The sequence below is a fragment of the Gracilinanus agilis genome, chromosome 3 (assembly GCF_016433145.1).
Source record: "Gracilinanus agilis isolate LMUSP501 chromosome 3, AgileGrace, whole genome shotgun sequence".
NCBI lineage: Eukaryota > Metazoa > Chordata > Mammalia > Didelphimorphia > Didelphidae > Gracilinanus > Gracilinanus agilis.
The window spans coordinates 243,049,992-243,066,871 of NC_058132.1; the positions used below are offsets into that span (position 1 = coordinate 243,049,992).

The 16,880-nt window shown below is 36.1% G+C and overlaps 1 protein-coding gene across 1 annotated transcript in view; it reads left to right on the plus strand.

The window, feature by feature from the left end:
- Positions 1-16,880, plus strand: part of PDE11A (phosphodiesterase 11A) — a 532,399-nt gene that overhangs the window by 249,854 nt on the left and 265,665 nt on the right. The window contains exon 4 of the mRNA XM_044669081.1: positions 3,881-4,021. Coding sequence (XP_044525016.1) covers positions 3,881-4,021 — 141 coding nt within the window. The remainder of the gene's footprint in view (positions 1-3,880; positions 4,022-16,880) is intronic.

Here is a 16,880-nt window from a genome sequence, read left to right on the forward strand (position 1 = left end):
TAATTTTAGAGAACTGCCTCCAGCAATGAAAGATTGACTTGCCAATATCACTCAGAAAATATGTTTAGAGGCTAGATTTGAACTCAGCTCTCCTTGACTCCAAAGCCAGCCCTTTATACTTTATGCCATGTTGCCTCAAAAGATAGAATTTTATCTATTTCACTATTTCGCTTGGGGGCTCTCATGATTGTAAAAGAAAACAGCTGAAAAAGGAGCAGAATTGAGTAAACATTTCCTGACAGGGCACCTGATTTATTTAACAGAAATACTAAGTCAATTTCTTAATTAAGAGAACGTTAGCCAAATTTCACAAGAACATGAGCTTCTCATGTCCTCCTTCCATTCTGTAGAATTACTCTGAGTTGTTAATGTGAACATTTTGTCACTTTTTAGTTAAACTACAATTTGTACTTCGAAACAATAAAATGGTCCCAATGGAATTTCCCAATGCAAAATCTAAGCCAGTTCTAATTTTTCTCTGGAACAATCTTCTTACAGGTCTCAGAGGCTATCTCTGTACAATTGAAACAACGTGGGAAGCTGAATGGTTGTGGGCTGAAACTGTTTAATGCAGAAAGCCAATTTGGATTAAGAAGAAAAAATTGATTTTCCAAAATAACAGGATTTTAAAAATCTTGATCATCTGTTTATCCATTTTTGCTTTCTTTGCATAGGCACAGCCATAGGGATAAGAGTAGTTTTTGCTATTACTTTAGTTCTTTAAGAGTCTGTGGTTGGGGGCAGCTGGGTAGCTCAGTGGATTGAGAGCCAGGCCTAGAGACGGGGGATCCTGGGTTCAAATATGACCTCAGATACTTCCCAGCTGTGTGACTCTGGGCAAGTCACTTCACCCCCATTGCCTACCCTTACCACTCTTCTGCCTTGGAGCCAATACACTGTATTGACTCCAAAACGGAAGGTAAGGGTTTAAAAAAAAAGAGACTGTGGTTATTCCCACTATGGTTTCATTCATGAAAATAACAATAATTAGGGCTCACCTTTATGGAGATCTTTAAGGTTTACAGATCAGTATCTCATAACAACCCTGTGACATATAGTATAAATATTAGTTTCCATTTCATAAATAAGGAAACTGAAGTTCAGTGGTCAAATGACTTGCCTAAAATCGCTCAGCTAGTCTATATTAGCTGGCAATTAAATCTAGGCCCTTTGATTCTGAGTACAGTTATTTTTCCACTACACTAGTCTCCGTGAGCTGCTGTGTTTATATATATATATATATATATATATGATGGCCAGCTTTCTGGGCATGAGTCTCTATGAATGTAGCCAGGCAGGTCTTTGGATGGCAGACCTACAAATCATCACAGAGACTTTATTCAAAGCATTTACAGCTAGGAAAAATTTGCCAGAACTAGAGCTCTTCCCACATCACCTTTGAAAACCCAGGACATCAGAATAGGGCTTTGAGTGAGAATCCTTTTGTTATATTTGAATATATCATTCATCATTGAATACCTACATATAGAACATCAATGGACTCTAAGTGAGATTCAAATCTGAAAACTACACAGATGGACTACATTTAATGTGTCTTTCAACTCATGGATAAGTGGTAAACTTCAGTTTGGAATGATGGGAGATTAAATGCCTTGGAAAAGAGTTCTTTAGTTTGGCAGTGCAAAACTCTCTATAGCTATCAACTTATTTTTATAACAGCTTTGAGTGGGAAATGCTACCCAGGATTTCTGGTTCTTGTTTAATTATCCTTTCAATTGGACTTTCTCTTGAATGCACTGGCCCAGCTCATTGAAACTCTTTCAAATCTAAATAGGCATAGAGAACTTTCCAAATGTTTAACATTTCTAAACAACCCATACATTCTTTCAAAACAACTCATTCATGTGTAATTGGAAATATACTTTTGTTGCTCTGACCAGAGAAGGACTTAGTCATTTCTGAGTGTTAAGGCAGAAGTATTGTGATATATAACAGCATATATTTGTTTAGATCTCAGATTTGGAAAACTCATTAAACACTTTTGTCAAAAGTTAAGATTAGGGTTGAAAATCATATCAAAACAAAAAGAAACAATCTTTTTGCCAGACACTTAAATATTGGTGCCACCGATGGCTCATATTTTTTACTTTAATCTGATTTTTTAAAGACCTAATGTCCATGAGTGAGTAGGCAAAATGAAATCCTAGTTTCAAATATCTGAAAAATATTACTTCATATTAAAATCTATCATTAAAACTCAGAGTTATTATTTTAATGTGAAGGAATCAGGAAAATCCTCCTGGAAAAAAGTTATAGCATAATCTTTAATAAGCTTCTTCCTTTGTAATAAATATACTGTGCATTTTACTGTTTTCACCAATTTATTTCTCTTCTTATGGAGCTCTTCCCTGAATTAAACACCATCAGTGCTGGGATATTTTGGTGGACAATGACATGGAACAATACATCATTTTTTTTCTGGAGTGAAAGATAATTTGTATTTAATTAAATATATATATGTCCATACATATATATTCATATGCATATGAGTGTGTGTGTGTGCACACAGCACCCAATATCTGAAAGTTGCTTTTACCCAATATCTGAAAGTTGCTTTTATAGGTGCTAGGGTTATACCAATATGAAAAATGATTCAGTCTCTTGCAATTAAGTATCTTATAATATAGTAGGAGGAATAAGTTATGTTTTCAAATGACTATGATATAGGAAAGAATATGATAAATATTTAGGGGAAGTCAAACTATTGACTATGATAAGTATAAAGTCTTATCTCTTACCTCTGTACCTTTGCACAAACTGTCCCCCATGCCTAGAATGCACACCCTTCTTATTTTTGTATCTTAGAATCCTCAGCTTCCTTCAAGGCTCAACTCAGGTGCCATCTCCTTTGAGATGGCTCTTCCATCAATACTGCACACTAATCTTAATCCCCATAGGTTCCCAACATGTTCTCTCTATCCTCAAATTATCTGTACTTTCTGCTTATATTTTGTATTCTCCAATAGAGTGTAAACTTCCTGAGGACAGGAACTGTTTTAAAAAATTTTGTTGTATTCCTAGTATCTAGTATGACACCTTACACATTGTAGGCAACTAATAATTGCTTAATGAGTGTCCTTTTTAGTTCATGGGTGCTAGATGAATAGTATTGAAAGTGAGGTTCTCGATTATGAACAAGAGGACAATATTTGTTGCCAATGGAAAAGAAATGACTTCTTATAATATTTTATTAAAATAATAAAAAGAAAGATTAATGTTTCTTTTAAATAATTCAATAGTTCTTACAATCGATTGAATCAATGTGATTTGGGGAGGAATTATGAGTCTATTACTGATAATAACAGTGGCTTTGTTTTCAGTTGATTTGTATAATAATATTTTGGGAGAAAGAATTTCCAGACTAAAGAGCACATGATTCCTGCTGTGTAAAATGCTACTGTCACTAAATTTTGCCTTGTCCTACCAAAGGATAATTTACCCAATAATATATGAACAAGGGGCATTTAGAAGCCTCAGTGGATTGAAAGCCAGGCCTACAAATGGACATCCTGGGTTAAAATTTGATTTCAGACACTTCCTAGCTGTGTGACCCTGGGCAAGTCACTAAATCCCCATTGTGTAACCCTTATTGGAACTAATACACAATATTGATTCTAAAATGGAAGATGAGTTATTGTTTTTTTTAAAGAAAAGAAATATATAACAAATTAGGAAAGATTTTAGAGGGTTGGAAGATGTTCTATATGCTTTCAGCAAAAGAACCTCATATTCTAAAGCCTTCTACCTCAGAAATTATGATTTTTTTATAAAATGTTATTTTAAAGACTTGGAGTTCCTTCCAGCACAGCATTTTGCCAACCTTACATCCCCCAAACTAAGTTTCTTTCATTTTCTATAGGCTCTGCTTGAGGTGGTTAATGACCTCTTTGAAGAACAAACTGACCTGGAGAAAATTGTTAAGAAAATCATGCACCGGGCCCAGACGCTGTTAAAATGTGAGCGTTGTTCTGTTTTGCTCCTAGAGGACATTGATTCACCAGTAAGTGGCCTTCCAGATTCCATATAGGTTTGAGCAGTATATTAATGGGATAAAACCTGGGCTATTTGCAATTGAGCTCATGTACCTGAAGCTTGAATCATTCTCTTCATAGTAATGCTATATTTGAGAAAATGCAGAGTCTTACTCCTAGACAGTCCATAATGCAAAAACTATTGAGGGAACTTTGCTCATGAAATGACTATTCCCCTCTCTGTGAATTTTTAGTTTAGTCAAAATTATGTCATCTCTTTGGGGACTTAAAATACTTGCCCCTTGAGATATCTCCCTGGGGAGCTGGTGTTTTTCTCAAGCTTTGCTATTGTGGTCCAAGAAGACGACTAGAAAGGGGGTATTTTGACAAGCGTGGAGGATGGGGAAAGGGAAAAAGAAAAAGGGTCCCATTAAATGGATTCCACTTTCCTTCTGGGGGAGAAAGAGTGGAAGAGATGAATGGAAGTGCCAAGCGTTGCCCTCAATACTGCAGGTACTGAAGGACCCTTCCCTGAATGGAATGACTCTTTACAGGGACCTCTAACCCCACCGCTACACTTAAATGCTCAGTATTTTTCTCTCTCATATTTCACAGTTCTGTGGGCCTGTCTAAAGAATTCTTATCACTTCTCTTTATGCCCCTTTGGCTCATTTATGTATTACTCCCCTTTCTTTGCTTAGCCAAGTAAAGCAAATGTATGCATTTTAATCTCCTAAGGCAGTGAATCCAGCCTTACTATCTACTGGTATCTCCTTTCATGGATGCTGTCATTGTGGCTTGCTTAAAGAAACAAAGCAAAAAATTTAAGACTGTCTTTCCATATTGGCTAAGCTGGAATGCAGGGCCTCTTGAGGCCAAATACCATCTACAACTAATCCCAGATATCCTATTTCTGAGCAGCAAGGAAGTTTTGAACTTCTATTCAGACCTGGGCTAGTCTATGTCTTATTAGGCAATAAGGTGGCCGCCATGTTCTTGGGATCACCATGTTGATATCAGACTTAATGTAGACACTAATGGGCTGTCTACTGCCACTCAGACATCCAAAGATCAAGTCATCTGCCTCCTTCATCCTTTATGGTCAATAGCATTAGAGGGGTGCACCACCATGCCCCCCCCATTGTTGCTTGCCTTCTGTGTTACCCAAGACTCAATGGTTATTTCCTGTGTGGGCACGTGTGGCACTTACATAATGTTGCCTGTGTGTGTGTGTGTGTGTGTGTGTGTGTGTGTGTGTGTGTGTGTAGGGAAGTGGAGATCTACAAATCATTGTACTTGGTCATGTGGCTTCCTTAGCTTTTAGGTCATTTCACTAGTGACTGAGGAGTCTGTGGGCAATCAGGCAGAAGATCTTTTCCCCTTTGGTTCATCAAGGGGTGATAACTCCCTCAAGGACAGAATCAAACCTATTACTTTAAGGCATCTGTGCCGACCTTGCCTGGATGTTATGAGAATCACTTTCAGATTTTATCAAGGGCCTTTGACACCTGGATGAAAGCAGCTCTATAAATGCAAAACAATAATAAAATTAATGATTATCATCAATCTAACGAGAGAAGTTAAATTGTCTAAGCTGTTGGTAACAATTTAATACCTTGCTGAGAACTCTCTTCAAAGAGCTGGAATAGTCTAGCAATTAAGAATCCCTCCAATGTCCCATCGAGATCTATATTTGACTGCACTTTGTTTAGAAAAGATAATTGCTTTTGGACTTCAGAATTATTTTCCTCAGAGCATAGCAACACTACAGGAAAGTTTTGAGATTTCACTGAAACTCAAGAACTGAAGTTTGCAAAGATTTTAAAAAATATATTAGACATATATGTTCAAAACTGCCTCCCTCTAAATGAAACTTGTTCTTCTGTCTATAATTTATAGTAAACAATCCTGGAAAACAGTGTCTCACAGAATTTTTATTGAGAGCCTAACATTTTAAAAAGTGCTAAAAAATGCAGATACAAAAGGCTTAATGGTTCCTAATTTTTATAAATCTCAAGCAAGAAGTTTTAAATAAGCTAGCTATAAAACTACAAATGGATAAAAATGTATCGATTACCTCAAGCCCCAGAATATCACAGAGCCACTTGAATGAGATTCAGAATCATTCAGAAGAGTTTGGTCAATTTATCTGCATTAGAAGAATTCTTATTGTTCAAACTATAATATATATTGAATGGTCAGCCTAGAGACTTCATCAATCAATATAAGTGTTTTGAACAGAGACAAGGAGTTAGGTCCATAATTAAAAAGGGAGAAGAGAGCAGACTGGATTACCTTTGAGAATCTCATTGGTTTTTTTTAACAATCTCAAGTTCTTCTCCAAAACAAAGGCCCATATTTTTTCATACCAACATTAATTCTATAATGTAGTATGGCTAGGAGGCATGGAACCTTGTAATTCCTAAAGAATTGAGTATCACCCAAAGGGTGATGAAGAAGCGTTTGTTCGTTCACTTGTTTCAATTGTGTCAGATTCTTTGTGGCCCCATTTGGGGTTTTCTTGACAAAGATACTGGAGTGGTCCACCATTTGCTTTTCCAGTTCATTTTACAGATGAGAAAACTGAGGCAAACAAGGTTTAAGTAACTTGTCCAAGGTCACACATCTAGTAAGTGTCTGAAGTCTGACTTTCCTGGGGTAGGTGGTATAGTTGAGTGTCATGCCTGAAGTCAGGAAGACTTATTGAGTAGGAAGTCTTTTTTTTAAAACCTTTACCTTCCATCTTAGATACTATGACTTAGATACTTAGATACTATACTTACAATACTACGTATTGATTCTAAGGCAGAAGAGTGGTAAGGGCTAGGCAATGGGGATCAAGTGACTTGCCCAGGATCACACAGCTAGGAAGTGTCTGAGGCCAGATTTGAACCCAGGAACTCCCATCTCTAGGCCTGGTTCTCAATCCAGAGGAAGTGTTATACTTTCCTCTCCACCTTCTCCTTCATATAGTTTGATCTAGTGACACTTGACTTCTTGCTGTCCTCATTCATGGAATTTTCTCCTTTTCCATCTCCATCTCCTGAATTCTCTGGTTTCTTTCAAAACCCCAGCTAAAATCCCAACTCCTCGTTTCCCAATCCCCCTTAATTCTAGTGTCTTCTTTCTGCTCATTATCTCCAATTTACCTTGTATATTCATTGTTTATACACGATTATTTGCATGTTGTCTCTTCAATAGACTGTGAGCTTCTTGAGAGCAGAGACTATTTTTCCCTCTTCCTTTGTATCCCCAGGAGTTAGCCCTGTGCTTGGTACATAATAGGTATGTAATAAATGCTTATCAACTGATTAATTTATCCACCACATAGCCAGTAAGTAGGTGTTAGTGGTAAGAACCCTGGTTCTTCTAACCCTGAGACTAGTTTTCTGTTTTCTGCCATGTCACTATAAACATAAATGGAAAATGTTGATCATCTCAACAGCAAAGTTTATTCCCTTATGCCTCTCTCTAGTGTTTTACCCAACTTAGTGTAAGTGAATCAGGGAATAAAGTTTCCACTAGACAGGAGATTGTCCCATAGCAACTAGCTGTCAATATTAGGAAATTCTGCTTCATCTTAGCCTGATATTCTTTGTACTCAATGTTTTTCTTTTCTACGTCTGTTACAGTCCCATAGGCCTATCTAAGTAACTCCTATCACTTCTCTTTAATCTCTTCCAGTTCATTTACATGTAATTATTGACCTTTCTGTTTTTGCTTAGTCAAGGAAGGCAAATGCTGGCATTCTAATCTTCCCCTTTTAGGCATTATTTCTGACCCTGATATCATCCTTTCATGAGCTGCTCTGGTGGTCACTATTTAGTGCTTCTCCTGGAATTCGGGGAAGAATTTAGTATATTTTTCGGTATCATGGGAGCACCTATACATACTCTTTTGGATTAAAATTGCAGAGTTTAGCTCACTAGCTTGCCCTTCTGATTATTTCGACCTCTTCTCAGATTTAGGTTTCTTCTCCCTCAGGTCCTGCCATTGGAGAGCAACTTTTTAACTTCTTGCCTGCCATAATGTCTGAAATAAAAACCTGGTCTTCCTTTAGGTTTCCTACAGATTTTTTTTCACTCTTAGGAACTGCAGAGAGGCATAGAGAGGTTTTATGATAACAAACAACCTGGGGGAAATATCACAAAATGAAATAAAAATCTAACCCTAATCTTTCATACTAGTTCAGAGGGAATTGATCTAGAGATCTCTCAGTTCTTCACTATTCACTGACCCCCTTTTTTTACCTAGTTCTTTTTGGACCCAACTGAATGGTAGTTCTAGCTGCCAGGATTCCAGATGGCAATACAAACAGTAGGAAAAGCTGTTGTGTTTCTCACCCCCTTCCAGAATCTATTGCACTCTTGACTTTAAGTGAAGAGCTCCTGATTTACCAAAGAAACATAATTTGGCACCTTAGATATTTCTTCCACTGGCATCACTCCTTCCTGCAAGGACTTTTTTTCTACTTTCTTTATATCTCCTGTTTACTACAGTACCCGGCACACTGTTATTGTTGTTCAGTCATGTCTGATTTTTCCTGACATCATTTGGGGTTTTCTTGGCAAAGATACTGAAGTGGTTTGCCATTTCCTTCTCCAACTCATTTTACCCTTGAAGAAACTGGGACAAACAAGGTTAAGTGACTTACCTGAGGTTATACAGTTAATAAGTGTCTAAACTCCGGATCTTCCTGATTCCAAACTCAATGCTTTATCTGTTGTGTTATGTGCTGCCCCTTCTACAAAGCAAGTTTTAATAAATGCTTATTGACTAACTGACCCAAGTTCTTATACTTGGAGAAGAGTGACAAATTGCAAAGTGGAATTTTGACACCACAATCAAGTTGGTAATTGAAATAAACAGTGTTGGTTAGAGCCCAATATAGAGTTGTGGGAAGGAAAAAAGACTAAGGATGATTATAATTTTAAAGTAATTGGAAGTCTACAAGAAATGATAAATATAAATAATACATGGGACATATGGGAAGACTCATAAGAACTCATGTAAAGTCAAGTAGAACCGGGAAAACGATATGCTCAATGACTACAATGATAAAAATTGGAACTGAATGTTGTATAATGGAGTGATCGATCTTGTTATCGAAGAAGAAAAATTAAAATGAACTTCCCTTACTTCTTGGCAGAGGTAAGGAAGTATGAAAAATGAATGTGGAACAGTATACACCTATACTATTGCCCTCAATTGATCTGTTAGATAGTTTTGTTGAAATATTTCCTTATTCTTTATTGATTTCCACCATGAATTTTTCTCTAGTGTGACTGTTTTGTGTCATGTTTCACCAAATGATGTATGTGGAAATATGCATTATATGAAAACATATGTACAAGCTACGTCATATTACTTGCCGTCTTGGGGAGAGGAGATGAGTGGAAAGAAGGAAGATAACATGGATTGCTGAAAACAATTATTAAAAATTGTGTTGAGGGGCAGCTGGGTAGCTCAGTGGATTGAGAGCCAGGCCTAGAGACAGGAGGTCCTAGGTTCAAACCCGGCCTCAGCCACTTCCCAGCTGTGTGACCCTGGGCAAGTCACTTGACCCCCATTGCCCACCCTTACTTCCACCTATGAGACAATACACCGAAGTACAAGGGTTTGAAGGAAAAAAAAATTGTGTTGACATGTAATCTGGAAAAAAGTTTGAAAATAATAAATAAATAAAAGAATGTCTGTGGGGTGGGGGAGAAAAGAGAGATGTTCAGAAATGAAAGAATTTAAAAACAAAAGTAATTAATAAAACTTTTTAAAGATTAGAACGAATAAGAATACAGCTTAGAGGTTCTTTGTTTTGAAAAAGTGCTAACAAGCATTTTCATAACTTTTTAAAGTTTTATAGGGAGAACCTTCTAATTCTTATTTTTAAAAAACTATCTCAATGTCAGAACCAGCCCATAAGTCAGGTAAATGATGGGAGAAGGGGAGGGTATGTTAACACATAGGATACAATTTTCAAAGATTAGGAGTCCAGTTTTTCAACTTTGTGAAGAATACACAAGTGCCTTAACCTGAACTTGTTTAATGGCAATATTGGCTGAGCAAGCTCAGTGTGGCAGCCATAAATGTCAGGAAAGTCATTCTTCCCAAGTATGATTCTAATTCTTTGCTACCACCTGTTGTCAGGGTTCTTAAATTGCAAGAAATGATTTTTTAATTGAACTTAACTCCCTAAGTCCTATAGTCTTCCCGCCAAAAACCTATCATGAATGAGCTACTTAGCTTCATTCTGTTGATCTATTTATTTTTCTTACTCCATCAATCCTGCTACCATTCACCCACCCAGTTCCACATGTGGATGGGTAGGTATTGCCAAAGTGGAAGAGTCAATTTCCAGATTTTATTGGAAAGATAAACCAGTCTAATTCCTTTAGAAAGTTTTCCTAACCCAAGCTCCTCTTAAATACATTGGAGTTCTTATGCATAAATTTGGGCAGATTCAGATCTTTGATTCAACAAGCAATTATTAAGTGCTTATTAAAACATCAAAACAGGATCATGAAGAGTCAAACATGAATGAAATGACTGAACAACAATTATGGTAGATCATTGCTAAGTTCTGGGAACGCAAAGACATGGAATGAAAGACTCCACCCTCAAGGAGTTCATATTCTACTAGAAGGTATACAACATGTAATAATAAAGGTAAATTATAGACAAAAAATACAAAGTAATTTTAAGTGGTAGGTAGCAATAATAACTCAGAGATCAAAAAAGAGAATATTACAAAAGTAAGAAAGGCCTTGAGCAGAAGATTGCATCTCAATGGTGCTTTGAAAGCAATTCAGGATTTTAATGTCAGAGAAAAGGAGACAGTGAAATTGGGAAATAGGGTAGAGTCAGGTTTGGGAGCATTCTGTGGAAAAGCAGTAGGCAGAATACAGAGATTCCCCTTTAAGTTCTTTGATGGTGTAGACACATAAAAAATTTACATTCAGACAACTACTAAAATTTAGTTATTTTGTAGAATATTCTTTGTTTCTTTCTGGTGATGGGAACATGTCATTGAACACAGATGGGGGTGAGGGGAGTTGTTTTTAAATTAAAAGAATTATAAGCAGTCAGACTGGCCACAGTTTGATAAACATCCAAATCAAAAAAAAAGACTTCCTTCTATGGATCTTTTCCAAAGAACAGGAACATAATCTTGGGGGCATTTTGTTTTCTTTGCTTTGGCTGGTATACTAATTTACCCATGTTGAAATTTGCCAATGTTAACTGGAAGCCAGAGATGCTTGAAGCCACTTGTACTGTTTCTCTGACCCATAAATTGCTTTTGAAGTTTGGCTTTATATTATTTTTTAAAAATAAGTAGCATTTAGAAGAAAATATTTTAAATCACAGCCATTTAGTACATTCAAAATGGAATTCAGAAACTACAATGCTCCAATCAGATTTGAGGGTAGATGGAGAAATTGTAAAGCTTGTGAAACCAAGAAACTAAAAGCAGTGATGAGAGCCAAGCACATAGGGAAAATTTGACTTTCTTCTCATTCTTCTCTCTGTGCCTGTTTTGGCCTTTCATTTGGTAAGAACTCATTTTCATTATCATTATCATTAAAAATGATCATTATCATTAAAAATCTGGCTAAATCATCCTTAAATAGCACCATGTTTTATTCCTATTCAACATATTTTATATTGTATTTTTAAACTCAGTTTAAAAATACAATTTTATAAATGTTCTCATTGGAAATAATCTGCTGCCATAATGATACATTTTGTTTTCATCACATTCTTACACAAAAATCACCAGTCATTAATCCTAGATAGGCTAGTACTGATCCTCCCACAGACAACATGATTTGGTGAGTTAAAAAGGTCTGTTTACTTTCAAATATATTCTCACTCACTCACTCACAGTCTCTTATGCACACACCAGTTTACAATAATGCCCAGAATTCCCATCATCGTGTCTATAAGAGACCCTGTTATTTAAAAAGCAGTATATTGCCTAGTAAGGGCAACACATTAACCTAGCAGAACATCCCACCTAAGAACCTAAGAACATCCCACCATCCTACTGGCTCCAACTGTTGCCTCCAGTCCCACACTGTAGTTCTTTCTCAGTGACCCTGGCTCCTGATTGGTGAGAGTTTACCAAAACCAAGTGACTTTAGAGCCATATTCTTGCCTTATGACTCATCCTCTGATTCTGACTAGGCAATTCAATTCTTATTTTGGGGCCTCAAGGTCTAGATTGATAAGAGTTCACCATATCTATAACCACTATAATATACTAATACCATCTTCCTTCCTACAGCCACTCACTTTCCAATTTTTGCTTTGGGAATAGTAATCAAATCAATATACCATTCCTAGAAAGGATGTTTGTCAAATTGCTCTGTGTCCCCATTCTTCATCCCAGTGACTTCCCAGACCAAAACATCCCTTCTTAGTGACTACTCTCATCTACGGTTTGTCTTCTCTTAGTAGAATTTAAGCTCCATCTTGATTTTTTAAAAAATGCATCGCTATTATTTAACACTGCCTTACACATAGTAAGTACTTAATAAATGTTCCTGTGCTCATTTAGATCACTAGTTGTCACCTAGCACAGAGTAGGGTTGGGAGGAGGAAGAGTTTGGGATGAATAGTTGGGCATACAAATTCTGTTAGAGATGTAGGAGTAGGGAACAGATATGGATCATGGGATTCTGGGACATACCAGGATGAAGCATTGAAATGAAGTCCTGGTCAGTAACAGAGTAGAATGGGTCATTTTGTTACTGCACTTAATAGAGAACTTGAGATTCCATTGTCTACTTTGGAATTCTTCCTGAGGCCAGTCAGCCTCTAGATCTGTCATTGGATTCTCAAAACAAAAAACAATCCCCCCAACCCTAAATTAGTAAATTAAAGCTCAGATGACATTTTCCTTTATGGGGCCCACAGACAAAAATGTCCTTCATCGTATTGTTTATGTAGTCCATTGAGAGAGAAGAGATCTATGTTGTCTTTTCTGGCCTCTACTTCATTAAATACATACTCTTGCCTATATATGTAGAAATACACAGAGACAAACACACATTTTCCCTCTGTAATTCTATTATGTTCTTTAGTTACTTTGATACCATCTTCCCTTTTACATTTTAAGTTCTTCATGGAGGGAGTTCACATTTACCATTTCTTCATAGCCACCCCCCACACCCCTTATCCTCTTAGGGCAGCAGTTAAAAGACTGATCTGTTTCTATAGTACTGAGTTTGTACTCTAAGAACAGAGAAACATGAAACTTATCCATTGGTCTCTCTGACAGTGTCCTCAGCGGGTGTTGTGTGTCTGTGGAGGGGGCAGAGTTGTTGACCTCTCTGATGTAGATCTTTTATTAGTCATAAAAGTTCATCTTTCAAGAAGATAACGGTCTTGGTGTTCTGTAATTTTGTGAAGAAACATGTGCTCACCCTCTTGGTGCCCTGAATAATTTTATAGACTTTGACCTCTAAGGTCCTTCAAGCTCTCGAATTCTGTGATCGTTCAATTTTTCATAAACTCAGACAGAAAAAAGAAACCTAAATTTTTCTCATAGGAAAGCTTTTCCAGAACTTTGAAAATGGGGCAGATGGTATTAGAAAAAGGCAATGATGTTTGGACATGTGTGTTAGGGTAAAGTAGCATTTGAAAGGGTTTTATAAATAAATAAATAGTATGTAATTGTTCAGTCATTTCATGACCAACTCTTCATGATTCTATCTGAAATGTTCTTAGCAAAGATACTGCATCAATTTGCTATTTCCTTCTCTTGTTCACTTTACAGATGAGAAAATTCAAACATAAGTAACTTGTTCAGGGTCACACAGCTAGTAAATATGTGAGGCCAGATAAACTGTGCCACCTAGCTACCCATATGTACAGATAGACATGCATATATATCACATATAACATATATGTATGTATTACATGCATGTGTTTATATATTTATATAAAATTATAGCAGTATTTCATTATTACAGGATTAGTGGCTCTTCATAATTTTGTTTCTAAAGGTGTCTCAATCTGAATTTCACCAACTATTTTAGTTATGAATGTATCTGGTTTTGTAGTGGGGTAAGGCTCTAGAGAGAGGCAATGGTGTGTGTTGTAGTGGATATAGGGTTGGTATTGGAGTCAGGAAGACATAATTCAAGCTCTCCTTCTGTCACACAGTAGTCGTGTGATGAGGATACAGTAACTTAACCTTTTAGTATTTTCAGAAACTCTCTAAGATGAAGAGAAGTAGCTAATCTTCATAGATTGTAGGAATTTATGTATCTAAAATTTCTCACACCAAGTAAATGACGTTAGGACCAAGATGATGATGATGATGATGATGATGATGATGATGATGATGATGATGATGATGAAGATGATGTTATGCTGTCATTTGTTTCTAACAACCTGGCATTTATCCCAGAAAGTAATATAAATGATTAGGAAGAGATCTAATATTTTTTTTCTTTTCTGGGAATGTAGAGTCATTGTATTTGTATCTGTTTTTACCAATTTTTAAAACTATACTTTTTTCAAATCTGGCCTCAGACACTTCTTAGCTGTGTGCCCCTGGGCAAGTCACTTAACCCCCATTGCCTAGCCCTTATCACACTTCTGCCTTAGAATCAATACCAAATATTGATTCTAAGATGGGAGGGAAGGGTCTTAAAAAAGTTAAAATAAAATAAAATAAAGCTATATACCTAATAACTAGCAACCAAAAAATTTTAAATAAACCAATGCATAAAAATTATGTACAAAACTATAAATCCTGCATTGTTTACAAGTTGTTTAAAAATATTTACATTACAAATATATACTCATATAAACAATTGCTACTTTTGAGTTCCCTTTGGATTTGTTTTACTTTGATACTTTTTTCTTGATTTTGTGACTTATTTTTAAAAAAAATATAATCATAGTATGTAATATTTTATTCTCTTTTCTTTTCTTCGTCTCTTTATATATTTTCCTTATTTTCTTTATATTTCCAATATTTGTCATTTCTAATAACATAATTCAATCCATTACATTCAAATATCACAATCTATTCAATCACTTCTCCCAATCACTGCATTTTTGTTATTTCCAGTAATTTGACTTCACTCCCAACTCTTCTCTGTTTTTGCTGTTTTTATCATTAATTCTGTGTAGTTATTTTTCGTCCTTTAGGGATAGGGTATTAGCCATGTGAGGAAGCTCACCCAACACCAACCAAGATCTATTATTCTGAAAAGTTTGTATAATGCATAGAATCATAGATTTAGAATTGGGATGACTGTTAGAGTCCATCTTGTCCAACCCTTTTATTTTTCAGAAGCCATTAGTGGTTACGTGATTTGACCAAGGTCATGCTGGTGGCAAAACCAGCATCTAGATTCAAAATCTGAGACTTTTTCTAGTATACTATAATTGTCTCACTAGATGGGATTTGAAACTTTAATTAAAGCCTATCTTCAAATACTCATTATAAAGGAATAATTTATTTTAAATAGATGTTTTGGTTGATAGTCCAACTTTTTTTAAATGAGGAAACATGTTGTAGTAGATATTTCTAAATGGAAAGCTACTTTTCCATCTTCATGGACAAAGTAACCATTGGGGGTAGAGAACAGGTAGGACCCCATTTAAAAATGGATTCATGCATATGCTGTTCAGTTCAGTATACTCTGTGATGAAAAACTCTTTAGGCAAATTCTTTACTGTGAAAATGGTGCAGGTTTTTTGAAAAAAAATTGAAGAGAAGCACTATATCCTTTCAAAATTCAAAAGGAAAAGTTTTCTTTGCCCCCATAAAACATATCTGGAGCTTTTTTTTTATCAATAAAACAAGCTAGATTTTGGTTTTGTCAGTCCGTTTCCTACAGATCTAGATTAAGAATGTTCACAATATAATAGGCACATTGGAAGTATTCTTAAAATAATTATGATCATTACTAAGCACATATTTGCATGTGTAGGACCTAACAGAAATTGGGTTACCTAAAGAAAATAGAACATTCTCTTCTCCTTTCTGCTAATGCTTCATTCATCTCAATGTTGTTAGGAAGTGTTATTCCACATAAGTTAATTCTCCAAATAACAACTTTTTAATGGCTGTTTTGTTCAGGAATCCTTCTAGTACCGATTATGTACTTCTTAGTCTCTATGTAGGGAGTTATACTAAGCATAATATAGACATTTCTGGGTGACTAAATATCATTATGACAATTAGTCATGTCTCTGACTTTGTGAAGTTATGACACTCTCAGGGGCTACTGAAGAACATTAAAGGCTATTTGCCCCCAAATTAGATGGTTTCAGGCTGTGGTGCTTTTTAAAATCTTGGGGGACAGTATTTTTCTGCTTCCTGATTCTGCACAAGTCATTTAATCTGTTTGCCTCCATTTCCTCATCTGTAAAATGGGGATGATAATAGTACCTGCCTTCTAGGATTATTGTGAAAATCAAATGAGATAATAACTGAAATGTTCATCTTAATTTCTGTTCAAAGTAGTGCTAACAACCTCTGAAAATAGTCTATTAATTTGGGTTATCAGTTTTAAAAAGTACACACATATATAATGTATATGTTTCTATTTTATTTTCCATTCCAAATTAATCCCATCCCCCTTTCCCCCTTCACACATTGAGAAGGCAAGAAAAACAAAATCCATTATAAGTAAATATAGTCACGAAAAACAAATTCCCATATTAGCTGTGAGAAAGTGGAAAGGAAAAGAGGGAGAGAAGAAGCTAAGGAGGAAGGAGGGGAGGAATGAAGGAAGGAAGGGAGGGAGGGACGGAGGGAGGAAGGAAGGGAGGGAGGAAGGGAGGGAGGAAGGGAGGGAGGGAGGAAGGGAGGGAAGAAGGGAGGGAGAAAGAGAGGGAGGGACGGAGGGAGGAAGGAAGGGAGGAAGG